The sequence below is a fragment of the Mastacembelus armatus genome, chromosome 9 (genome assembly GCF_900324485.2).
Source record: "Mastacembelus armatus chromosome 9, fMasArm1.2, whole genome shotgun sequence".
Taxonomy (NCBI): domain Eukaryota; kingdom Metazoa; phylum Chordata; class Actinopteri; order Synbranchiformes; family Mastacembelidae; genus Mastacembelus; species Mastacembelus armatus.
Window position 1 is genome coordinate 25737848 of NC_046641.1, and position 26801 is coordinate 25764648.

Below are 26801 nucleotides of genomic sequence, written 5' to 3' on the forward strand. Positions count from 1 at the left end.
CAGATTGTTCTAATGTCACAAAAGGCAGCAGTGCTGTCAATCAAAAACAGGAAAAAAATCTGGATTCTCATCTGGTCAGATTTATTGGTCTGGTGATAAATCTGTTTCTGACTGTAGTTTGATTTGGTTCCTGCTGTATTTCAGTGTGAATCTTCACATAAAAACATGTTTTGGATTTTTTTAAAATATGCACCTAGTAGTTTGCTTATTATCTGTATTTCTGAAAGCGTAACACAATGGTGAAATGTTTGAGTGAAGCAGAACGTTTAAACAACTTTTATATTTCTTGTTAACAAACACACAGGTCTTTAAGAATGCAAGGGTGTAAGCCTCTAAAAAATGTGGGGGGTATTAAAGTGCTGAAGTGCATGCACAGCATCATGGGCAAATGTTATCACAGTGGGAATGTTAATGAAACAGTTTCCAGGAGATAAAGGAACTGAAATAGATGCAGGGTCCTTAAGCTGATACCAGATACACCAGTCGTAATGTCGCTGCTGTTTAAGGACAGATGTGAAACACGGCATGAGACTCATCTGACTCACTAATTTAATTTTTATCTTCCCACTCAACATTCACCGTGTAAAACTGCAAAATAAACACAGATTCAATTAAAATCTTCTTCAGACACATCATATGGCGATTTCTCTCATCTGAACACCAGAATTTATTATGGTTAGCGTGAAGCAAGTAGTGTTCACTGACTCAGGTACCATAGCCAAAGACAAATTTCATGGGCTTTACATGAGTAGTTTCATTTTCTTTAATCGCGTTCTACCTTTCAGAGACAAACTGGACTTTTTACTGCACCATGTTCATCTAACACAATTTTTATCCCCTTCCTGTCCAGTGAAAACACAAGTCTTCAAAAGTGGTGATTTGTAAACTGCACTTCCTGATGTTTGGTGCAAGAAATTGTTTATTGCATATCTTTTGGGTGTTTTGTCTGACATGCAGTGATTTTCTTTGTTTGTGGGACTGAAAACAGCATTTTTACCCAGTTTCTATGGAGCTTGGACCCGGGGCGCATGAATGTGAACATACATTTGATTTGTACTTAAAGTTACAGAGAATGGGTAAATATTTAACATGCTACACCCAAAACTCTCTTGATCATGCTTAAACTTGCACTGTTCACAGGCAGGTTTACCTGTTAAAAATGTTGTATAACCAAGTTAATTGTTCTTGACCCAGAGCAGTAACTGACCTCAGATTGACTTCCAGCTCTGGTTCAGACTGGTTCCCTTCTGGAAGCTTCTTATCTTCTCTGGGGCTGTTTCTATTCCAGTTTTCTTCCATCTATGGTCGTCTGCTCCCTCTCTCTCACCCCTCTCGCCCCATCGCTGGCTCATATAAACACTGATTCCTTCACCTCCGTTCTTCCCCTGTTATGCAGCATCATGGCTCCAAAGAAAGTGGAACCCAAGAAGACAGAGGTGAAGAAAGTGGAGATGAAGAAGGAGGAGCCTCCTCCTCCCCCAAAACCTGCAGAACCAGAGCCCCAACCTCCGGAGGTGGACCTGAAAAGCATCGTGGTGGAGTTCACTCCAGATCAGATTGAAGAGTTCAGAGATGCCTTCACGCTGTTCGACGAGACGCCCACAGGTGAGATGAAGATCACCTATGCCCAGTGTGGAGATGTAATGCGAGCGCTGGGACACAACCCCACCAATGAGGAGGTGCTAAAGCTGCTGGGGAGGCCGAAGGCTGAGGAGCTGAATGTGAAACTGCTAGACTTCGACAGCTTCCTGCCTATGCTGCAGCACGTGGCGCGCTCCAAAGAGCAGGGCAACTTCGAGGACTTTGTGGAGGGTCTGAGGGTCTTTGACAAGGAGGGGAACGGCACGGTGATGGGGGCCGAGCTCCGCCACGTCCTTGCCACACTGGGAGAGAAGATGACAGAGGACGAGGTGGACCGACTGATGGTGGGACAAGAAGACGCCAATGGACACATCAACTACACAGAGTTCGTCAAACACATCCTCGCCGGGTAGAAAACACTGACACTGGCTTCTACTTCATCTGATGTGCCTTTTAAAAACATTTGTCCTATTTCCAAGCTACGTCTGAATAAAACACTTCCAGGTCTTTTCTGTCTCTTAGTTAAATTAGTGTTGAATATTCATTGATTTTTACAGTTTGGTTTTCTAACAGGATTATGTTTTTATAATGCAGGGTTTAACTGTCACCCAAGTGCAGTTTGGTGTTAACAGTTTTATTGATAAGAAAAATACAATACAAAAATGCAAAGAAAATACTGAACTGATATGAACAGACAACGAACGTTCTGGCATAGAATACAACTCCTAAAACTTTACTAAGACAATGAACTTTGAATGTTGAATAAATAGAAAACACTGCTTTCTGCTAATTTAAAAACATGAACTGTTAAAGCTCATTGCAAAAAAAAAAGACAGTTCACAGCTTTGTGATATATATATTGTAAATCTGGGTCAATAAAAGTGGCTCCTATGAGGCTGGTTCCTAACTAACTGGAAAACTCCTAAACTTAAGGGTTGTGTCAGTCCAACATTTAGGACTGAGGGCAATTTAGTCTTAGTCCAAAAAAGCAACTACCCAGTCCAGTAGAATATACAGATCCAGACCTGAATCTCTGAGACCTGATCACATTCAGTGTTTTGTAAAGTTATATCTATATTAACCTTTTAAGTTAAGTGTTTGTTTTTTTTTAGCTTAGATGTGTGAGTCTGTCAGACCAAAAATACGCCAGACCCTGTTCAACTGATGACGTTAGTAATTCAACTGTGATTACTACATAAATTAAGTTACAAAAGTTCACATGCCATGTGTCTAAATAAGCTTAGACAAAGATTTGTCCTAGATCATTAAAAGAAAAAGGCCTTTAATATGAGTAAACATTGAAAATAGCACACCTTCATCTGGTGTCTAAGGGCGAGTTGTCTAGAAGTACATTCATAAAACATTTCGTTCAGAAAAACAATGCTGAATGTAATTGCTGAAAGTGTGTAAAGGTTTTATCAGCATTTAGAGTCCTGCTGCTGAAATAAGATCCTCTGTGGCCAGTGGATAAACAAGCATATTGCTTTTGGTGAAATATGAAATTTTCTGAAGTGTGGCTGGATGTGAAGTACAGGAGATATTTTAACTTTAGGTCTTGCTGCTGCAACAGTTTCAACAGAGTCAAACCTTGGAAAACCATCTGCTCCTCTTCTGCTGAACCACTTCAGATCAACTCACTGCACATTACAATGTACAAAAACAACAATCACCTGCTGTTTTTAATTATTACACCTGTTCAGGTTAGGTTTGCGCTGCCATCTGTTTAATGTCTATTCTGAATTAAAAATGAAAGTCTGCCTCACCTGTAAGCTCAAGCTCAAGCTAAGCTGGTTTTCAGTCTTCCTGTTGTAGGATGGTGAGTTACAAGGAGACACTGTGGCTACCGTGAAGAAACCAAAGAAGAACCAGGAGGTCCACCAGAGTCATTTATTGTGAAACTGTATCAGACTGTCACGTCTTTTGTATATCTAACAGGTAAGCAGATGAACATCAGGTGGTTCAATTACAGGTTTTATTATTTTTAACAGTTTGAAAAAAATATAAACTTGTGTTATACCTGGTATTAAAACAAGTTATTGAAAAATCAGTTATTTTCTATAAACCAAAGTATTTAGTTTCAGACATTAGAAAATTTTTTTACTTTGGATCTAATGGTGAAATTTTAACATATTCAATAAAAAGGTTTTCTCTTACAGTTTAAACCTCAATTATCTGGTGACAGTTTCTAACATACAATGATGATCACACAGAAACATAACTGGACTGATAGCCAGCCATGCTAGCGTTTAGCAATGCTAGCATCTTTCTGAGTCTGTACTGTCAGCCGTGCTTTGTCAGTGACAGTGCTAATATACGCTATATATCAATACCTTTGTTTAGCATGTGAACATTAGTTAATCAGCGTAAACACATCTGAGGCTGATGGGAACACCAATAGTTCTGCAGCTATTTGGTCAAAAAAAATAAAGCAGCAGTTCCCAACTCACGTTCCTCAGGGTCCACTGTCCTGCTATCCCTGTCCTACCCGGATAGCTGGAAAACAAGCCAGAACCATGGGTTGGCCACCTCTAAAGTAAAGTACTGGGAAAAAAATTGATCTCATTATGGCGCTAAATGCTAAAAAAATGCTAAATGCTGCAGTCCATCCTGAGGGGAATATGAACATCTGAACCAGTGTGAATGACAAACGTGAACCTGAGGGTGGTGGTAGAAGGAAAGCCAGTAGCAGTTACTAGGGCATCGAGTGGGAACCAAAAATGTTTCAACCACAATTTGTGCCAATACGCTGATTAGGTATTTCAGTCTAGACCAAAGAAATCTGTGATTTTCTATCAAGCCCCTGTTTAGCAGGGCTAGAAGTTAATTCTGAAACTCAACAACAGTGAATTAAAACACCTTTAGGTTTAAATTCTGCAACAAAACCCACTCACTTTTTGCATTTTCTCCACATTAAGATTTTTATGTTAAAATACTTAAGTTAATGAGAGTTTAGAGAAAATGTCAAACTTTAAAGATAGCCAGCCTCTGACTGGCTGACCATCAGCTTCTCCTCTACTTGAGTTCGCTTCTCTCTCTGTATCGCTGACAGGCATCAGCCTAGTGCCACTCTGATTGTCCCACACTGTGACAGGCTAGGTGCCCTGATTGGCCAGTTGGGTATAGAGGTGGGACCGGAGGAATCGTGGGTAACTGTCCGTCTCCATAAGGCCAAAAATCTGATCCTGGGCCAGCTGGAAAGAGGCAGGGTTAGCTCCAAGATGAAGGTTCTGATTTGTCATCTCTCTGACAGATGAGTCCACATTGACCTGAAGACAGAAACGGGGTGTCACATGAGCAGGCATTAGACCAGTCAGAGGACAGACAGGTTGACAGATACCTGTCTTGCTGCAGTGGTTGAAACAAACTCGTCATAGATTTTCTCAGCTCTGGCGGCCATCTTGCTGAGGTGACGTGTCCTCTTGAATCGCTCCACAGCCAACCAGAAGTCCAGGTTCTCTTCACTGAACTCTGACCTCAGGAAGTGGCGAAACAATGCCAGGCCGTCTGACCAATGACAAAAGAGTATGGAGACCAGACTATAGAAAGAGCCATCCTGTAGACTCCCACTCTAACTGATTATTGGTTGAAGACAAACAGGAAGTACAGCATCTTACAGTCATTGGTCAGCAAAACCTCCAGACTTTGTGCCCAGGTCAGCACCTCCTTTGCAGATGGTCTGAAAAACAAAACAAATGCACTTCACACACTAGAACCATCAGGAACCAAAGAGAACCACATACAACCTGCTCCTCAGACTACTATGACTCTGTTGAAATAGCTGGAATCAGTTGGAACCAGCTGGATCCAGTAGAAACCAAAAATGATCTTTAAGGGAAACATTTTGAGAATGTATCCCCTCAGTACTCCCCCAGGTGTGGTCCTCACCTGTTGTTTCTCAGTGCTTTTGCCAGACTGTTACCATGGAAACCAGTACTGTTTTTACGTTTCTGAAGAAATGCCAGCCGACTCCATACATCAGTGGCTCTGAGGAACAAAAGATGAGTCAGACAGACAGGAAATACGAAAACAAAAACAAATCAAATGTGTGTGTCTACATACAGACTCTTAGTCTTCTTCGGGTGGAGGTTTCTGGACTCTGAATCCTGAAGAAAAAACAGACTGTCAGACTCTACTTGCTTATGTTAAACTGTCTACTTATCTTGCTTGTTACTGTTACTCTGTCTTGGACTCTGGTCTCTACTGGACTTTGCTGACCTCCTCTGGTCTTTACCTTGGAGCCATTGAGCAGCAACAGCATGTGATGCAAAGATCCCCCCTCTGTGGTCAGCTGTCTCCTCAGGGTTTGCAGAGAGGGTGCCCGGGGGCCACGGCATGAGGTAGGCTTGAGGCCTGACATGGCAGGGCTGGTGAGTCGGTGGATGGTGCTGTCAGACAGGAAGCGAGGCGATCGAGGTTCTTGCAGCAGAGAACCCTCTGAGAGCGAGCGACGCAGGACTGAAACAAGAATGAATTGATTAATGAATAAAAAAACAATTACTAGAACAACTATTCATTTAATCTGTTTCAGGTACAAACTAACCTGCAGGTCTATAGGTGGAGGTGAATTCCTCAGCACCTCCTCTCTCCTCTTCTTCATCACTGTCTTCCTCTTCCTGTTCCTTCATGTTGAAGTGGTGGGGGCAGAGCAGGAGGCCCCGCCCCCCCACATTTCCCACATTCTCTGATGTTTCTGAGGCACTCTCCCCCTCCCCCTGCTGGCGCTCTTCCACCTCATCATCCTCTTGCCTCCTCTTCCTCCTCTCCTCCTCCTCTGTTCTCTCTCTCTCCTTCCAGACTGGACTCCTCTGGGTGGAGGTAGAAGGTGGGCGAGGGGGGTGAAGGTGAGGCAAAGCAGTGATGGCCCTGGAGGGAGGTGAGGAGGAGGTGTATGGAGTCTGAGAGGAGAAGGGAGGGGGAGTGGAGGAGGAGAAGTGTGAGATGGGGGAGTATGGTGAGGGGGAGGAAGGTCTGAAGGTGTCACAAAAGGAGGAGTAGGGGGAGGAGGGATGAAAGGGGGGGGGGTCAGAGCAGGAGTATGGAGAAGAGGGAGGACAGAGGAGGTCAGACTGACCGAGAGAGAGGAGGCTGAAATCTGAGGGGAGGTCTGACAGCTGGGGATAGAGTGGGGAGATGGGGGGGTAACCATCTGTGATTATTTGTTTTAAACATGAAATGAAGCAAAATATCCAACAAATGTTTTCGCTAAAACTCATTTTACCTGTGTTGGTTCAGCCAATCATATCACTGCTACATGACAATGTCAGTAAATCACCTTGTCTTTTTTTGAAGTCTTAAAAAACCAGATCAGATCCTGTCCCTTCAGACACAGTTCTCATGAGAATACAGGTGCTGTACAAGTGTGCACGTGATTTACAACCTGAGGCAGGAAAAGCCTTCCCTTCCTCAACATTTGAGCAAGTCAAAGTTTCAGGGGGGACGAAATGTTGTAGCCGTTTCATTCAAGGTTATTTTAGATGTGTCTTGGATGGGCTCTGGTACAGGTGGGTCATGTAAGGCAGGTAAAGTGAACACAATCGTTTTACACATGTTTGTGGTATGCATGGAGTGTTTTAAAGTTTACAGTTTAAGTTTGGACTGAATCTCTGCTGTACCTGGTGGCTGTGTGTGGTGTTCGTAGCAACCAGTTGTAGTTGGATGTTGTCGTGGAGACAGAGACTAACTCTGACCTTCTGCTCGATGCTGAAAGACTCAAGGCTGAAGACACAGCGCCAACAAGTCTGAGAACTCTGCAGGAAGTAGATGTGGAGTGGCGCCGATGGCACTAAACAACAACAAAACAACACATGATATCCTGTTCTTGGATTAGCTGTCAGGTTTCAATGCAGCACAGTTTGGTCGACAATATCATCTACTGGCAGTTTTGAATGCCTGCGTCCACATCCCAAAACTGGGTGTTCTGCTGTTTCCATCAGATCTGCTATGTGTGTATCTGTTCATTCCCATCCATGTCTGTCAGAGACATGGACCAGGTGTGAACACCCTGAGCTCCTAAACTGCCACCATGCACAGACTGAACTGAAATGTGGAGAACAACAACATCATTTGTGCAGTTTCCTCCAAAGCTGCTGGGTTCCCATATGTTCCTTCCAGTTTGGCTCCACACAGTCCAAACACCTGCAGGTTAGGATTAGGGTCTGAACCCAGGTGGATCTGGGGTCTTTCTGTGTGGAGTCTGCATGTTGTCCCTGTGTCTGTGTGGGTTTTCTCCTCCCACAGTCCAAACACATGCAGGTCAGGATTAGGGTCTGAACCCAGGTGGACCCGGGGCCTTTCTGTGTGGAGTCTGCATGTTGTCCCTGTGTCTGTGTGGGTTTTCTCCTCCCACAGTCCAAACACATGCAGGTTAGGATTAGGGTCTGAATCCAGGTGGATCCAGGGTCTTTCTGGCACCAACTGGCTGCAAAGTGTCTGTCCAGTGTAAGGAAGAAAGCTCAGAACTCTACATTGGAGAAACTCAACAACCACTTAACAGGAGGATGGTCCAGCACAGGAGGAGCAGCTCCTCAGGACCACAGTCAGCTGAGGACCTCCATTTAAAGGAGACAGAACAGTCATTTGAAGACAGTGATGAACATAATTTGGACAGAGAAGATAGGTGGTTTGAGAGAGGGGTCAGAGAAGCTATATATGTCCAAGTGGAAAAATCCTCCCTTAACAGGGGTGGAGGGCTCAGACATAACCTGTCTTCAATCTACCAGGCTGCTCTTTCATCTGTTCCCAGGAAATTAAGGAACACATCAAATGTCTTCCAGGGAGGACACAATCTGCAGCCAGTTGGTGGATCAGAGGGGTCACATGAGTCCACCATCTTTGGACCCTCACCTGAGCTCACTTCTATTGCTCACCTAATCAGCCTATTCACACCAGGTGTGAAGTACACCAAGTCAGGAGTGTGGGTTTAAGGACTCTCACCTGATTTACATAGCTCAAACAACAGAAAAAACAATAGTACCTTCTCTGAGCTGCAGTGTATTCAGGTACAGGGGACTCTGTAGGACGTTGCAGCGTCCGGCTTCATCCTCTCTGGTCAACAGCAGTAGGTCACTGTAGATCAACACAGTCACCTGAAACACATAAAACGTGCTTTTAACATATGTTTTTTCCTGTAGTTCTGTCCAAAATGTTAGAATCACTGAGTCTACAATCCTGCAGCGTTTTACATTACATAGCATTTAACAGAAATGTGTGCATGGGCCAAAAACACCAATGATAATAAGGTACGTTAGACAATGTTATACTTGTGACTGTGGCAACTGTGATCGTCTCAGATTATTCCCATGCTTCCCATTTTCGATTTGCACTAAAGTGGATCCCAACCATCCTGGTTGAGAACATAAATCCAGAGATGAATGGAAACAGTTTTCAAACAGGAAGTGACATAAAGAATCGAAATGTGACTGGAATTAAAATCATAATGGACTAATTGTCTAACAAATTTCGGAAAATGAAAAGAGTTGAACGTTACAGGTCTACTAACAAATAACTGACTGAATGTTGTAGTAACAACCCGAGTGACCTCTGACCTGAGGACCTGTGGTGGTCCATGTAATAGTGGTTTGACTGAATACCTGAAAAGAAACCTCTGCAGGTTCCTAGAAACTGCTTCAGCAGTGTCATTGGTTTGATCCATTAGTGTGAACATGATCCTAGTTTAGGACTTCGAGGTCAGTGTGTCCTTCAGGATCAGGTTCACTCTGCCGACTATCTTTGCATCTTCACTAAACATTTTCTCTCATGACACTAAAATCTATAATAATCTGATCAATAAGCAAGAGACAGAAATCTGTCAGGGCTCAGCTCAGCAGTACTGTTACTAGTACTTACTCTTAGCAGTGCTGGTAGTAGCAGTTGTATTTTCAGTATATTTGCAGTACTGATACCTTGGCAGGCAGTAGGTTGGCCTGGTGGAGAACCATCTCCTCTGACATCAGCAGGGTTCGTTCTGGACTGCATAGATCCAGGGGCTGGAAACAATAGGAACATGTAAACAACAACAAACACTATCCAATAAAAATAACAATGAAAGTTTGAGAATGGCATGTTTATTCTGATAATTAACGTGCATTAAAACAGGAATTTTCTGGTTCTAATGTTTAGATTCAGATCTTAACAGGGAGAATGGAGGTCTGTTGGTTCTAACATTATGGATTTATCTCTGGGACCTGGATCAGGGTAAAGGTTCTGGGTTCTGACCTGGACAAAGATGGGAAAGATGAGGGTCTTGGGTGCCAGGGAGACATAGGTTCCGTACGCAGGGCAGGGCAGGTGTGATTGCACTATGGTGCAGTTCTGGTAGTTGCCATAGTTACTGGGTGGTGCTGATGAGCAGGAGGTGGACAGGGGGGGCGGGGGCAAGGTGGGGCTGCAGCTGGTGAATGGCTGCTGTGACAATTCGGGTTGAGGGTCAAGGTGGAGGTTCTGACCTCTTCTGGGGTGAGTCTGGTAGAGACGCCCTAGGTACACAAGTTATATCAGTTGTAATCAATATCCAGCCTGACTAATCAATATTCAGTCTGAGTGATCCACAGTATATACAGAATGGAGGTCATACCGATTGTCCCGTTCCTGTCATGATAAACCGGCTGCAGGAGCTGAAACACCAAACAAATGTTACATGTTTATTCTGAGGTAAAAGGTTCTACTTTTTGTCAGAAGTAGCATCACCAGTAATGCTAAAGTTCAGATAAAAGGGTTCCAGGCCAGGTGAGAGGTTACCTGCAGGGCTAGCATCAGGTCCAGTGTTCTCAGAGATGGTTTATGGCTGTGTTTATGTTCTTGTTCAGGGTTAGGGTCATAATCTCATCAGGAACATTGTAGTTCAGGGGACAGATTCTAGCTCCATGTCAGTGAGTTCATAAGAGGTTCTATGTTGCATGCTAGTTTTGGGTTAAATGTTTTAATTTATGTTCTCAGTCAGGAGGAAGGTTATCAGTGAAACTATTAACAGTAGGACTTAGATCAAGGTTTTAGTTCATGTTCAACTCCAACTATTCTATTTTATTCTGTTTAAAGGTTCCAGATTAAGTCCAAGGTCATGCTCAATGTTAAAGTAAAGGTTGTAAGTCATGTTCAGGTGTTCTGGGATTCATCTTAAGCACCAACAGCGGAGTTAAAGGTTATTTGTCCTGTGGTTTCTGTGGATCATGTTAAGTTTTTATAATTCTGGTTTGTCGGTTTTCGTTTACAGGTTCTTTATCAGGTAAAGTGGTTTAAGTGTAAATACCCCGAAAATCCTGAAATTTGGGGACTTTGTGGACCAATTAATAAACAGAGCGTGAAACAATACAGTAACACTGAAGGAATATAGCGATGTTCCACATCAAATCAAACAGCAGAGCCAGTGCTACAAGACTATATAAACCTTATTTACATGCCCCAAACACAACAAAAATGACAACTAAATGAATTATTAAATATTAAAGCCCATACACCGCTACTGTGTCAACCCACTCACCACAATTCCGGATCTACTGGTACTGTACTTTATGAAATACGCACAATATGCACCTCAAATGAAACCAAACGAGGCACCAGTCACTCAAATTGGCTAAGCCGTTGCGGAGACAGACCCCTGCTGAGCTCAATTTTGGGGTGGTAGATTCGAAAGACACTTAACTATTGTTTTTGAAAGTACTTCCATTAGTGATAAATAAATAAAATATATAGGTTTTAACATGATAAAATATAAATAGCACACATGGTGTCTAACTGTGCTATAATGCCATTTTTGGCATCCTCGCCTGGATTTTACTGTATGAAAACCTCTCTAATTTTGTTCTGCTTCAGTTTATCAGATTAAACTATTGCAGAGATAATGTTAACATGTTTTATTATGGTTTCATAAGGCCTCAGGGCTATTGCAGCATCATTCTAAAAAGATATTCATTATAAAATTGTTTTTTTTTAGGCGTGGCTGAAATTTTTTAATTTTTGCTGTGTGCCATCTTCATTTACTCCTTACTAGTAACACATATACTGATATTTACACATCTGAACAAATCAATCAAGTGTTCCCTTCAATATGGCACCAAAAGTATTCAAACCGACCTTGTGGTTGCAGAGATATTTCATTATGGGTATGCAAATTTCGAGCAGAGTTCTAAAAAATAGGCTTAGTGGCCAAAAAGATATTATATAACAGGTAAAGTGGTTTAAGTGTAAAATAATTATGGTGGATATGGAAGTAGTACTCACCTGTCCTCCTTGGTTCACAGGTGATAGAATGATGTAATTGTCTCCATTTGATGATGTTACATGGGTGCCCTTCAGTGTGGTGGTGCAGGGGGAGTACTCAGCCACTTGGTCTTCCTCCTCCTCCTCTTGGTTCTCCTTCCTGTTCCTCCAGAAAGAACTTAAAGTCCCCAAACTGGACCGGACCCTCAAACCCTGACCCTGTTGGTGGCTTTGCTTACTGTGGGTGGGATGAGACAGCAGCTTCCTACCTGTTGTCTGGAAGAGGGAAGGATGTTAGTGGAGCATAAAATCTAGCAAAAGACCAGCCAATGTTAGGTGGGCAGGTCAGTTCCTGCTTGGAGCTGCAGGTGTCAGATTTCACACAGTTCTGGTGTTTAGTCTCACCATGCCATTTGCTGGTGGGTGGAGCCCAGCATCACATCCTGACTTGAGCTCAGGTAAACCTCTCCACACCACCAACACAATCTGAGACTGGCAACTCCTGAGGAGACACAGACGTAATTACAACATCAATATAAAAAAGACAAACACCCAAAATCAATTATATAAATTAAAGGAATAAAAACAAAGTCGATCAGATCATAAGGTTACAGGGTTACCTGATGGCATGGGCAAGGTCAACACACTTCCAGGTTTCTACAGGAAGTCCATTGAGCTGCAGGACAGAATCCCCCTGACGGAGTCCAGACTGATCAGCCGGACCTCCTGCAAACACACAGGTGTACAGTGTCATCAAAATACTCTCACAGGTGTCTGTGATGTCAGCCAATCAGAGGGGTTACATCACATGATCTGCTCTAGCTACACTCCAGGTTATATTAAAAAATATTTCCAGTCACTGTGTTTTTACAGTTTGGACCATCAATTAATATCTTCATCCAACTCGGTGACAAACGTTTATAACAGAATTAAACTACAGTTCACATGAAACACAGGTCACATAATGAAAGACCCTGAGAGATGTAGATTATTATTTAAACACCCGTCTGGCTAACTAACTTTCAGTCATGGTCTAATGGATAGAAAGTTGGACTTGTAACCCGAAAGTTGTGGGTGGGAGTCTCAGGACCAGCAGGAATAGTTGGTGGGGTGGGTAAATAGCCACCTCTCTCTCCACCTTCAATGCCACGACTAAGGTGAGACCCCTGAGCAAGGCACCAAACCCCCCAGCTGCTGGCTGCCCACTGCTCCGGGTGTGTGTTCACTGCTGTGTGTGCACTTTGGGTCGGTTAAATGCAGAGCACAAATTCTGGGTATGGGTCACTTTCACTTTATAGCTTTCCTGAGTTTCAGGTGTGTGAGTTTCTCACCTGGGTCAACGGCCTGGATTTTAACTGGACAGTCAGAGCAGATGGTGAACCCAAAACCATCTGTTCCTCTGATTATGTTCACCTGGAGAAAAGAGAAATACAGATACACACTCTGCTAAGTACACCTGTACAGGTGAGTGCAGCACACAACTCTACCATAACATCAGTATCTGTGAAGCATAATGTCTCAGTTTCTGGTAAAATTGTCAGAAATATGTACATTTTTTGAAATGTTTATTAGTTATTAGTTAAAGGTGTGACATTATTTACGAAGGATGAGAATATGAGGAACACAGTTTTGTTACTGTCCAAGCTCTTACTTTAAATTCTTTGACATTATTGTATTTAATAATGTTGTCACTGAAAAGTTCAATTGCGCTTTTATATGGTGTCATTATGGTGTCACTAGTAATTTATGTGTTTAATTTCAAACTGTTTTCTATTGACACTGACCTGCTCTACTGAGAAAGTCTGGGATGCCCTGTAGGATTCTCAGTAAACTTCTACAGAAGTATAGTTTAGTTTATAGTTTAGTGCTCACCAGTTCCATCACAGTCTGGTATGGGAACTGCTCTGCACAGGACAGGAAGGCTCTCCAGCGTGTGATAAAAACTGCACAACACATCTCAGGGACAGCCTTCCAGTCACTGAAGGACATTTACCACACCAGGACCACCAGGAGAGCACACATCATCATCAGAGACTCCACACACCCACAGTACAGCCTCTTCACACTTCTGCCCTCAGGCAGGAGATACAGAAGTGTGAAATCCAGAACCACCAGACTGACCAGCAGCTTCTATCCCCAGGCCGTCAGGCTCTTAAATAGTTCACCCCCCCACTCACCCATCATAGACTTTAATATGCTAAACACTGTTCTCTACTATATTTGGTATCCAGTTCATAAGCTATATAAGTGCAATCTATATATGCACAGGCCACTTTCATTTGCAACCACTGCTATAATGTACATACTGCACTGCACTGTTTTTAGTTTTATATTTTATTATGTAAATATGCTATTCTATTTTATTTTAATTTTATCTACTTTATTTCTATTTTAGTTTGACTAGTGTGGAAGGAGAGTCGCAAACAAGAGTTTCATTTTCATGTTTATATTGTGTGTATGACAATAAATCCTCTTGGTCTTGATCTTGAGCTCTACATTTCTATTAGATTCATATTTCATGTCTTTGCACAGCTGAAAGTTGTTCTGTTCAATGGAATACAGCCTTCAGGCGGCGCTGTGTTTGGATTCTTGCTTTCTGGTCTGTAGTTGCCTGTTGACTGAGCCAGGATGTTTGTGTCGGGTCCAGACTGGAGGTCTGTGTGAGTCCTGGTTTCTGGGCTGTTTCCATGACTGTGTAAACAGTGACTGGTTGGGGGAAAGGTCGGCTCATCCTGAGAGTTTTCCCTCCACAAAAGAAGTTTAATGTCCCTGAGGTCAGACTGACAGGCTGAAATTAAAATGCCTGCAGGAGCACTGAGACCCCCCTTGGTCCTGGGGAGATAAACACTGGTGTGGAGGTACTTTCAACAGGACTGGGACTTTCAGTGTTTGTGTTTCATTGCAAGATCAGTTCTGTTCTGCACTGGGTGCTGGTACTGGACCAGTTTTCAGAACCCGAAACCTGGACTCAAAAACACAGGATGTACAAAGATAAAGAGGTAGATAATGGATGATATCCAGAAAAGGTTTTAAAGGTTTTCTCGGCCTGATCAGTTTCCTGTTCACACTGATTTACTGCAAACAGAATCTCCACAATCAAACCAGCAAAGACCATTTAGAACTAGACTAAGGTCCCCTCTTAAGGTTGTCTTGGTTTGCTCCAAGCAACTCACAGCATTCAGTCAATGAGATGAAAACGTTTGTGTAAAGTGGACACAAGTTCAGACATGTTGTAATGTAGTTGTATAATGATAGTGGTCCTCACAGTAACACAGTAACCCTCTCCCCTGTCAGAGGCACTTCTTTAATGAAATTATTTAATTTGAATCTGTATGAATTATTGATCAAACTGCCTCACACACACACACATTTTATGTTCAAGTCCTTAGATTTAACTTGTCCCTGTGAGGTGTCAGGTGCAGATCTGCTTTAGGGCTCAGGTTAGAATTAGGGTCACTGTCCTCACAAAGATAGAATGACCAGCACATGTGCAGCTGCTGTTAACATTAACATATTAAACATTTATCCGACCTGCTGCACTGGAAACACACACAGGAAACTGGAGGTTTTGCCGGGAAATGACAGCAGTGACAGCCAATCAGATGAGCTGCTTGTTTCCTGTTGTTTTGTTTCCACATTGTGTGTGTGTGTTTGTCATGTGAGGACAAAGACGTCCTCATAGTGCAAACTATTAGACATAAGCGTGAAGACCTAAGGTCAGTGCAGAGTCCTCAGATGAAACAGACTGTGTTTGTGTGTGTGTTGTACTAATCAATATCTGATGAATATCAGCAGCTGACCTTTCTGTGACACCAGACTCTACTGAAAAACTGTGTATGTTTTTTCAACAGGCAAAACTGATACAGCTGCTGCAACAAATCTGAAAACTGATTACACTGACCCACACACAAACACAAATCGTCTCTAATAACACTGGGTTCTACCGAATTGTACTCGACTGACTTAGAACCTACTGATAGTCTTCAATCTTTAGTGGCAGATTTAAAGCAGCAAGAAGACAGATTGTTCTCACATAGTAAAGAAGTTCTCATTTTGTATAAATGTTACGCAAATCTGTACTTGATGAAGACCATCACAGACTCCTCAGTTCAAAATTCCATTTATTGATTTGTAGATTTTATTGTTTTTGTCTTAAGCCGACACTGATTTGATTTACTGATGTAACAGTTTTGAATGTTTGTAGACTGCGATTTTGTTTGAAGTGTAGTGACTGCACCGATCAGATCAGAGCTAAATCAATCAATCAACACACACCTGAGGCAGGTTCTGTTCAATGCAGACTCGACACAGTCGGTGGATGGTGTGCATGACAACAGATCAGGTTGTTGGTTTAAATCCTGCAGATCCTCCTGTCCATCTGATCCTCCAAATGACCTAAACTAGGACCAGGCCGACGCAACCCAGACTTAATCCAAAACCAGATTAGTAGAGCCAAAACCAAATCCAGACTTCAAAAAACACAACACCGCGGTAAATTTGAATCCATGTTCACAGTTAAATGAACAGAACCAGATCAAATCCAAGTTCACAAGCACTGGCACCCCAAATCCAGACTGAAAGAAAGCCAGATCTAACCCAAAGCCAGGAGCTCAGCTCAGGATTACAGAGCCAGATTCAGGTCAAATCCAAACCTAAACAAATCCACATCTAAGACAGAACCAGATGTAAACCAGGTCCAGATTTCACAAAAATATACATTTAAAAATTTAAAGCGTGAACCAATTCAGGTCCAGATGTCCAGAAAAGGGAGCAGGTCTGACCCAGGTCTATCTGGTTTAGGTTTCACACTGGACAGGATGTTAGAGAGCAGTGTGTGTGTGTGAACAGAAGAATAGCAGGAAACACACTCAGACACACAAACATGGGATGTATCCGTGTGATAATGCACACACTTCCTGAATACAAACACACACTCCCCCTCCCCCGTGTGAACACAGCCATTCAGGGTCTTTTGCTGTTTCTGCTGTTTCTGTTTTTACTGTAACTATTTGTATCAAAAGTAAAAATCCTTCATGTTCACTTGGTCTAACCCTAACCCATGATCTGAAAGCATCTGACATTTATCTGAAATCCAGAATAAATCTGACACTGATCTGTTTAAGACTGTGTGGGGAAATTTCAGTTCATTATATGACTTGTCTGTTGCAGCGGGTTCATCAAACAATAATTCTAAATTTTCTTATGCAAAATCAGAGAAAGGATATGATATGAATATGAATACCTTCAGATAATCAGATATTCCGCATTTGATCTATCATGTGATTGGTTGGTTGTTAGTATAAAGGTATTTTCCCGGCCTTGGAAAATGACCTGAAGTGATCCCTGGAATCAGCCTGGATCTCATGAAGCAGGAAGTCGAGTTCATCAGGTGAAGACTGATGAACATACCTGAAATTGCAGCTTTGTGGGGAAACATAACAAGGACTTTGTGAGTCTGATCTGAGTTTTAGACTTGGATAGGGAGGACATTTTGCTTGGCTCTGATGTAATGTCTGAGGATCAGTTTTCAGACTCAGACTGAAGATGAGATTCAGGTTTAGGCTCAGACTCAGATTAAGGTTCAGGCTCAGTTCAAATGTGTATGAAATGAGAGAATCAGCTTTATTGTATAATTCATCACATGTGGTCAGACAGTCTGGTTATCACGGCTCTAATCGCAGTGTGTTAGCTTGACAACATTTCTGATCTTCCATGTGCTAAATCCCAAATCAGGTCTAGCAAATCTCAAGTTATAACACGTACGACTGAAAATAAGTCCCAAATTAAGTCTCAAGATATGATCAAGTCCAGTGTGAGTCTAAGTGTATTTACATACACTAAGTTCAGTGTTTAATTTGATTCAGTTTAATTTGGTAAAACCTTGTGACAAAAATACTCCCAGGGCATCCAAAACAAACTAAATTGCAAATAATCTCAAGTGCTGTTAATAAAAATCTGAGTCATGAAGGTAGGTCGAAAATCAAGAAAGTTTCAGTTCAGTCTCCAATCAGTTAAGAAGTCAAGATAAGATAAAGTCACAAGTCCAGTACTAGAACAACGTCCTCATTAAGATCAGGTCCAAGTCATCTATTGTTTTTTAAAAACATGTTTGCGTTTGGGTGGACTCTAACTCACCACCAGTTGCTGGGTGCTGCTGCTGCTGCTGTCTCGGGTGGAGCTGAGCTGGTTGGCATTGGTGTAGACCATGGAGATGTAGCTGCTGTAGTTGGCATTAGGAGGCTTGAGGCTGCAGGGCTGACTGGGTATCAGACTGTTTGTCATATCTTTGAGTCCAGTGGTGGAGGTGGTGCAGTTTGACAAGTTGGTTGTGGTGGTGGTGGTGGTGATGTGGTTCAGTTTGGCATCTGGAGCATGCTCTGGAGTCTTCCTGCGGTCTGCTGCGAGGAGATAACCACCATCATCATCATTACCTGTGTCATCGTCCCAAGACCAGGCTGCATTCTTCCAGAACATCCTAACTGTTCTCAGACCAGACTGGACCAGCACAGACTGGACCAGTGAGAGAGACAAACCTGATCCAATGTGGCAATGAGATGACCACGACCAATTTACACCGAAGTCTCAGGTTCTACAGAAATCCATCCACAACTCAGAACAAAAAAGAACCAAACTGCCACTGGTAAACCAGCATCAAACCAAAGTCCTTGTTTCAAGTTTTTCAATAAATCAGTTTCCTAACAGCAGTTTGAATTTGAACTGCTCAGAAACACCAGGATCAGGCTTCACATAATATAAACTCCTTCTCAGAACCATGAATCTTCTGCTGTGGGTTCAAGTCCTAAATCCTGATAAAGTAAAACCATAAAAACAGGTACTGCAGACTACAGACCAAACTTCACCTGTTAGCATTTGTGACACTACAAACTGCTGCAGATGCAGCAGTTTCTATCAGCTGCTCTTCTTCTATCGTCTCTCTCGGAACGAGCATCAGACCTCAGTGATGTTGGGGGGGGCAGAGGTATTGTGAAGGTCACATGGTTACCATGGTGATGAGAACCATGGTAACCACATGGACCCCCAGGGAGAGAGGGGGGGGAGAAGGGTCAGTTTTAATCTATATCTGCTGCTTGTTCGCCCATCTCTCCCTGCGTATGTGTGTCAGGACTAACGTGTTAGCATGTGTGTCAGCAGCTGCACGTCAGAGCTACAGGGAACTTAAAGGACCCATGCCCTGTTTTCCTCAGGGTTGCAAAATAAATAAGCACCTTTCCCCTAGTAATTTCAGGTACTGGGATATTTTAATTTTCTGCTGCTCTAAACTTCACTGCTTTAACCGAATCAACTTAATCAGAAACATTTTTGCTAAACACAAACATTTCACAGTTTCAGTTTCATCTCTGGGCAGTGAGGATGCTCTGTTAGGTGTGAACCACCACGTTTATTTTTACCAACTGTGAGCTCCAGGCTCTAAATGATGATGCCAAAAACCAGATGAAATCTGATCTGAGCATTCAGACAGCTCTCACGATGCCAGAGATCAGATATGAATCTGGAGCAAGAATGAACAAATCAGTTTGCATTTGCTCACTCTTTCGTGAAAATTGATGTAAGTCAGTTCAGCTCTGAATGAGTGAAATGTTTTGTTTGGTCATGTTTTCCTCAGACCGGCATCAGGTCCAAATCATGATCTGATTTTTGTTGCATGGGAATGTCTGCCTCATGACCTGTTAACACCTAAGTGTGTTCAAACCTAACATAAAAAAACTGTGCTTCAGTTCTTATTGGAGTTCAGGAACACATCCCGGTTAAAATACATTTGAAACTTCACTCCATTAACAGACATCTGTAGAAATCCAGTTTAAGGACAAGAAGAGCAGGAAACTGAGAAACCCTTTATGAAATTGCAACCTGCAGACAAGATGGTGGAATACTTTGGCAGAGAGTAGACAATTTCAGCCAGAGGTTGTTAAAATCAGCAGGGTTAGTGTTATGGTTAACATTAAACCTGAGCATTACCCTACTTCCTGAAACAGGCTTCACATTGTTGTTTTAAGCAGTGGTTTCATAAACTAATCATTTTAAAGGCTTTAAAGATCAATAAACTCATGCAGCATCAAATCTTGACTTATGTTCAATATGTTAAACCCACCACAGTGAGTTGGTTTGTTATCTGCTCTGTCCTTCCCTTCTGGGTTCCTCATTGGTTTACTCCGCTGTGAGGTCACCCTCAGGTGTTTGCGCAGCCCAAACTCCTCCCCCAGCAGGTAGAACCAACCAGTAGTTATCTGTAACACAGGGGCAGGGCAAACAGGTTTAGTTGACAGAGACTTTCCCCTAACAAGAACACGTTAAATTTCTAAAACAGGTTTAAATAAGTGAAAATAAACTTCTCTCTAGCCAATCAGAGCCCAAAATTCGCTGTCTACTGATTGGTTGAAACTGACCTTAGACGATGAGATGAGAGAACCAATCCCAAAGCTCATACAACCGATCAGCTGACTGCACCTAAGGAGACATTCAATATTTGTGTCATACAATCAAATTTATTGAAAATTAAGAAAAGAAAATACTGTCTAAAGACAGGAGGCAGAGGTAATTTGGACTAAGATTATTTTAGCACCCAGCAACTAGAGGTCCCTTAAGTTTTAGCAATGATACGAGGTGAACGTGATCTTAATGACACTGATGTGATGAAGCACGTTAATTTGAAAATATTGAACTCACCAAAACAACCAAACTGAAGCCCTTTTCAGACATGTGACTAACTCTAACCCAATATGGATTAATGGAAGGTAACACACAAGATTATGATGTACCAACATAATGTGCTGTTGAGTGGGCCAACCAGTTACTGCAACCTTACATCATACATCAGTCCAATCTCACGACTATGGCAAATAATCACACAATTGTGAGAACAGCAGGGGTCTGTGTCTATAAAGATCTCATCACTGACCTGCTGCCAGCCGGTCGTCTGAACACTGAAACCAACAGCCTGCCTAGAAGGAGGTCATCACTGATGCACCTGAGAGATATACAGAGGTAAAATGCGACACCTGTATGATCATGATTTTAGTGGGAATAACAAACACGATCTGCTTTTTCATTTGTTTTTATTTTCAGGCTTAAAAGAGCATTTTTCTTTTGACTTTTGCTAAAATATTTTACTGCAGCTTTACATGTATTTTTATGATGCATTATTGTTTCCCATGTTGTTAGGACCTGGACATCAACAGTCCCCATACCGTAAATAACTGAGGGAAGACGTGGTGCAAATTAAGTTTTTAGGACATGAATGTGAGTCAGTGTAATGTCCTCAGATGTTTTGGAAGCAAGATTGTGTTTTCCATGGTTGCTGTTTATTAATCTGAGAACATCACTGTTTTTTGGTCCTTACACCTTCAAAAGGCCGCTCAGGGTTCAGATAAGATCCAGGATTAGGTCAGGGTCAGGGTTACAGGCTAAGTGTGTGTTTGTGTGTGTCTCACAGTTTGAAGCTCTGGTCGTATTTTGGGTTCTTGTTGTTCAGAACTGTTTGAGTTTTTCTCCTGATGCTGTGGTCAAGATTTGAGATCACCACCAGCTGAAAACACACACCATCACCATTATCATCTGTTCCAGACAACTTCCTGTTTAAGTCAAGATTCATTTTAAGACGAGGTTCAGGCAGAAACATCGTCTAAAGGACATGTTAACGGAGAATTGTAATCAAGGTATTTTGTTACCTTCACATAGGAGTCACATGACGTGAGGGATTTTCTCATAAGCCCTTGGGCCTCATGGACTATAGAGAGGGAAGGAAATAGATTGATGAGGAAAAGGTAAAAGTGTGGAAGGAAGGAGAAGTTAAGGAGACAAGTAGAAACTAAGAAGGAAAGTAGACACTGATGAAACAAGACATCTGTGTGAAAACATCAGTAATAAATATTTTTATTTCTTGTCAAGTTTTTAAATGTGAATTTCCTCAAAGACATTTTGGAGCAACTCTAGGGCTCCACACTCTGCTGCCTCCTGCAGGTCCACTAATGTCATGTTGTCTGACCACTAATCTGATTATTGACTAGGTAGGTTTCTGTTGTAAGGGAATGTTAATGATTCAACACTCATATGAAAGAAAAAAAGGAATTTTATTGATTAGTGATCATACAACCCCAATTCCAAAAAAGTTGGTAGGGTGAGTAAAATCTACTTCAAACACAATGCAGTGTTTTGCAAATGTCATAAACCATATTTTATTCTCAAGAACATAGAAAAATGTTTAAACTGAGAAAAATAACATTTTAAGGAAAAAATAAGATCATTTTTAAATTGATGGCAACAACTTGGTTGGGACAGGCCCATGATTACCACAGTGTAGTAATTTTGATTTGTCTGACCACAGAACAGTTTTCCACTTTGACACAGACCATTTTACATGAGCTTTGGCCCAGAGAAGACAGCAGCAGTTCTATATCATCTTCATGAAGTGGGAGGCTCATCTCACTGCGCAGCAGAACTGAGAGGTTGAGAGGATCCTTTGTCCCCACAGCCATTAGACTTTTTAATAGTAATTGTTGATATGTTATTGACTGGGTGCCTTTATCTGTTTATTATATTTGATAGTGAAATTTCTGTTAAAGTAAACATAAGAGCTGCTGGACAATCTGAATTTCCCCCATGGGGGATGAAGAAAGTCTAAAATCTAAATGTCTTCTTTGCATGATAAAGCTTTAAATTGTATTTTCTGATGGCAAACTGTTTTCACAGACAGTGATTTTTGGAAGTATTCCTGAGCTCATGCAGTGATGTCCATCATAGACGTATGCCTGTTAATGCAATGCCATCTGAGGGCCTGAAGATTATGGACATCCAAGTATTGTGTTTTGTCCCCTTGTCCCTTGAGAACAGACATTTCCTCAGATTCTCTGAATCTTTTGGTGATATTATGTACAATAGATATATTTAAAGTTTTTACAATTTTACATTGAGGAAAATTAGTCTGAGATTGTTAGACAATTTGTAGACTTAGCTTTTCACAGGCTGGTGTTCTTATACTTTTCTCAGTTTAAACAAATGTGTTCTATGTTCTATTGTGAGTAAAGCATTTATGAGATTTGGAAATCATTGCACTGTTTTTATGTAAATTTTACAGTGTCCCAACTTTTTGGCAATTTGGGTTGTACTAAGCTGCCACAGAACAGAGAATATAGATTATTATAAACTAATCAAGCAGACAGCACGGTGATGCTCAGAAAGACCTGCTCATGTGCAGCTTTGGGGTCATGTGACATGAGATGCTCTCCTCTGATTGGCTGGTACACTTACTGTGAATGATGAGTTGCCCTGCCTCTGGAGTGATTGACAGCCACAGCTGACCTATAGAGAGAGAAATATGTCTGGCAGCTCTGTTCAACCAATGACCTCGCACTAGTGATCAGTGATCACTAATTCTGCTGATCAATGACCAGTTTTAAATTAGTTCATTAAAGAGCTGATCAGTGTAATGATAAGCTGATTGCTGATCTACCTCTTCCACTAAACTCAGATGGGTGGATCTTCCTCTTCCTTCTGGTCCTTGTCTCAAGTCTTCTTCTCTTAGACTTGGACCCGGCTCTTGTTGGTGCCCCCTCCCTGATTGTGGACTCTATTTCTGGGAATTTCTCAGACTTCCTTCCTCTACTGGTCTTGGTCAGTGAAGACTGATCTGAGACAAGAACCATCTTCCTTAGTGGGCCTGTTGTGGTCCTGGACTTGAGCTGGGACTGGAACACACAGATTGATATAGGGTTCAGGAGCAGGATCAGGATCAGAGATTCTATATGAGGATGTATCTCTGACAAACCTCAGAGGCAGACTCTGGGCTGATTGTGGTCTGCCTCTCCTGGGTTGGTCTGCTCTGGTCCCACTGGTTTTCAGTAGTTCCTAGATCAATCTGGTCTGTGAGACTTAAACCCTGAAACACTTCAGACCTTCTGAGCTCCATAGTATGGACTGTGGTCTGAATTCTGGTCTTCCTGATCAGGGCCAATCTAACCTCTGGTCTGTTGGACTGGAGCTGATCACCACACGTGAACCCAGACTGAACTGCAGGCTCAATTCCAGCCCAGACTGTGCCCCCCTTTCTGCCTCCAGACTGTGAAAACCTGCAGAGACAGACAACACATCAGAACCTCAGTCTTAATTGAAGATTTATGAGCGCACAACCGTGGCCGTGCTCAGCGCAGGAATCGTGTGTGGGCAGCTTTATATCTGCAAGCAGAACAAACGTGCACATAACTCTCACATAATAAAGTGAAGTCAGTGATAACTGATCAACTAAACATTGATCATGTGTTAACTTCTAAATCTGAATTTCCCCTATGATAAAGTATCTATCTAACTTATGCTTAATGGGCTTGTCTCTGGTCTCACCATCTGGGTTCTGAATTCAGGTTCTGGGTCAAGGCTTTCTTCTGCAGTTCTTCTCCAGGGTCTCTGTTCTCATCAGAGCTTCCTCCCCTCCCCCTCCTCTTCATTACCTTCTGTCTGCAGCTCCTTTTGCAGGCTGGGGGCTGACACTGAGCCCCCTGGTGCAGCTGGGGTCGAGCTTCACCACAGGGCCTAAGATTTTGATTAGATCAGCAGAATATGCAACAAAACCTTTCACCATAATTTATTTGACAGGAACAAGAGAAGCTAGGGCCACATGGTAACAAAATTAAGTCTGAAAGCAACTGTGAGCCCAGGACTACAGTCAGACAGCAGCTGCTCTGAGTTTTAAATTTCCATTGCACTCTGTGTTGGGTTACTTATCTTCTGAAAACTTGGAGTCAATGGTTTGTACCTCATCATTCCTATTTATGGTACTTTGTGAGAAGATCCCCCTTGGACAGATCAGCAGCCAATCTCAAGGCTGATGCGGAGAGAGTGTGGACAGACACACACTCACATTTACACCTATGGGCAATTTAGAGTCACCAACCAACAAACCTGCATGTGTTTGGACTGTGGGAAGAGAAAACCCACACAGACACAGGGACAACATGCAGACTCCACACAGAAAGGCCCCGGGTCCACCTGGGTTCAGACCCTAATCCTGACCTGCATGTGTTTGGACTGTGAGAGGAGAAAACCCACACAGACACAGGGACAACATGCAGACTCCACACAGAAAGGCCCCGGGTCCACCTGGGTTCAGACCCTAATCCTAACCTGCATGTGTTTGGACTGTGGGAGGAGAAAACCCACACACACACAGGGACAACATGCAGACTCCACACAGAAAGGACCCGAGGTCCACCTGGGTTCAGACCCTAATCCTGACCTACATGTGTTTGGACTGTGGGAGGAGAAAACCCACACAGACACAGGGACAACATGCAGACTCCACACAGAAAGGCCCCTGGTCCACCTGGGTTCAGACCCTAATCCTAACCTGCATGTGTTTGGACTGTGGGAGGAGAAAACCCACACACACACAGGGACAACATGCAGACTCCACACAGAAAGGCCCCGAGGTCCACCTGGGTTCAGACCCTAATCCTGACCTGCATGTGTTTGGACTGTGGGAGGAGAAAACCCACACTGACACAGGGACAACATGCAGACTCCACACAGAAAGGCCCCGAGGTCCACCTGGGTTCAGACCCACAACCTACTTTGTTGTGACAACACGGCATCACTGTGCCACCCTCAAAGTAATTAGTATGATTCGATTACGATGCAGGATTATTTCCAGTGATGTGATGACACAACGCTGCTGTTTTCCTATACAAACTTTACCTTCACAAAATATGTGTACAGGCAAACTGTTATACTGCTTATCTGTGTTTAACAAAATGTAAAAGAGGAAGACCTGTAGCTGCAATTACAAATGTTGAGCATTAGTTTTGTAATTGTTCCCTTAAAACAACTATGATGAAAGATTTGACATTTTATCAATTAATAAAATAATTGAAACTGAAATTTTAATTATTAACCGAAGTCTCAGTGAAAGCAGGTGTACAAAATGTGATTTGTGTCTTTAGACAGTACAAATGAAGTTCTATTAAATTCAGATTAGGCTTGGGTTTGTCACACTGATTGATGCTAACAAGGAGGATTAACCGATTAACTCAGCACATTCACACTGCTGTGAACTGCACATTGATTTTAGTTCAGAATGCTTTTGTTTGTTTTTGGCCTGTTTTAAAATGTATTTGTCTCTTTCAGAGAAAAGTATAATATGAGCAGGTTTGTGAACATAAAAAACAGAACTAATTCTCTGTCATCTGAGCAAGATTTTAATACAAAGGAAGTCTGATATTGATCCATCACAATTTCTTCACATTTCTCAGGAACACCTACAGCCAAAGCCGTAAGATAGACAATCTTCTGAGGGAGCAGAGTAAACCTACATCAACAGGAAAATGCTGAAATGCTGGTGAAGCCATAAAAGTTCACAGAAGTTCATGTTTGAATGAAATATCTCTCTGGGCTTTAAAACACAAGTCTAATTTAATTTGTGAAACATGAAACTGAAGATGTCTTAAAACAACGAATTTTTTTCAGTATTGATCAATCAATCAATCTGTGATTTTCAGAGATGATGTTAAAAACAAGCAGCATTGTTTTTATTTTTGTGCTGCATCATCAGTAAAAACCTCCGAGACAAACACAGGTTACTTTTTGCTGTTTCTGACATTCTGAAATTAACGGTTTAAGCTCAGAGTAAACCTCTGACAACAGTTTTTTAATTATTTATTTAGCTGTGCAGCACTAGATCTGAGCAGCCTGAGGAGGTAACCAGGTCAGAGTCAGGGTCAATGGTCACATTTAAAACCAAACCATATTCTCTGTTCATTAGTATCAAAAACATTAAAGTCACAGGTTAAAACTGAACTTTCATTTCTTTAACATTCAGTTTGTTAATTTAACCTTTGAATTTTGGTGTCAACAAATCACAACCTGCACAAAGTTGAAATTAATTCAGGTTCAGTCTTACCTTTTTCTGCTGAGATTCACTGCTGCCATGTCAGAACCTGAACCCGATAAGTAACAAAACTCTCAGTCTAACTAACATTTGGCTGCAGCGCTTCTCCCCCTGCTCACTTTGTGTTTCTTCAAAT

The 26801-nt window shown here is 42.2% G+C and overlaps 2 protein-coding genes across 2 annotated transcripts; one reads left to right on the forward strand and one right to left on the reverse strand.

Annotated features, from left to right (window-relative positions):
- Positions 1-1398: 1398 nt before the first annotated feature.
- LOC113138777 (myosin light chain 1, cardiac muscle-like) lies at positions 1399-2034 on the forward strand. The gene has a single exon (XM_026321530.1). It carries the CDS (start codon positions 1401-1403, stop codon positions 1992-1994), a length of 594 nt encoding a protein of 197 aa, XP_026177315.1. The 5' UTR covers positions 1399-1400; the 3' UTR covers positions 1995-2034.
- Positions 2035-3541: 1507 nt separating this feature from the next.
- Positions 3542-26801, reverse strand: LOC113139294 (regulator of G-protein signaling 3-like). Its single transcript, XM_026322393.1, has 27 exons — positions 26678-26801; positions 24127-24315; positions 23558-23858; positions 23243-23477; positions 23041-23091; positions 21462-21520; positions 21225-21319; positions 20693-20761; positions 20181-20241; positions 19886-20021; positions 17911-18173; positions 13107-13188; positions 12396-12501; positions 12181-12277; positions 11797-12051; positions 10154-10193; positions 9796-10055; positions 9483-9566; positions 8555-8666; positions 7194-7363; positions 6122-6692; positions 5813-6036; positions 5641-5684; positions 5467-5565; positions 5196-5257; positions 4919-5085; positions 3542-4847 (listed from the first exon to the last, which is right to left on the reverse strand). Exons 1-27 carry the CDS (start codon positions 26704-26706, stop codon positions 4674-4676), a joined length of 4035 nt encoding a protein of 1344 aa, XP_026178178.1. The 5' UTR covers positions 26707-26801; the 3' UTR covers positions 3542-4673.

What these genes read in the sequence shown, in the direction of transcription:
- LOC113138777 (XM_026321530.1), top strand. Translation starts at nt 1,401, where the DNA reads ATGGCTCCAAAGAAAGTGGAACCCAAGAAGACAGAGGTGAAGAAAGTG.
- LOC113139294 (XM_026322393.1), bottom strand. Translation starts at nt 26,706, where the DNA reads ATGGCAGCAGTGAATCTCAGCAGAAAAAG. An exon ending in CTGAATTCAGAACCCAGATG is followed by an intron (nt 23,859 to 24,126) that starts GTGAGACCAGAG and finishes CTGTCTCTGCAG; the next exon opens with GTTTTCACAGTCTGGAGGCA. An exon ending in AAAGCACTGAGAAACAACAG is followed by an intron (nt 5,258 to 5,466) that starts GTGAGGACCACA and finishes TTTGTTTTTCAG; the next exon opens with ACCATCTGCAAAGGAGGTGC.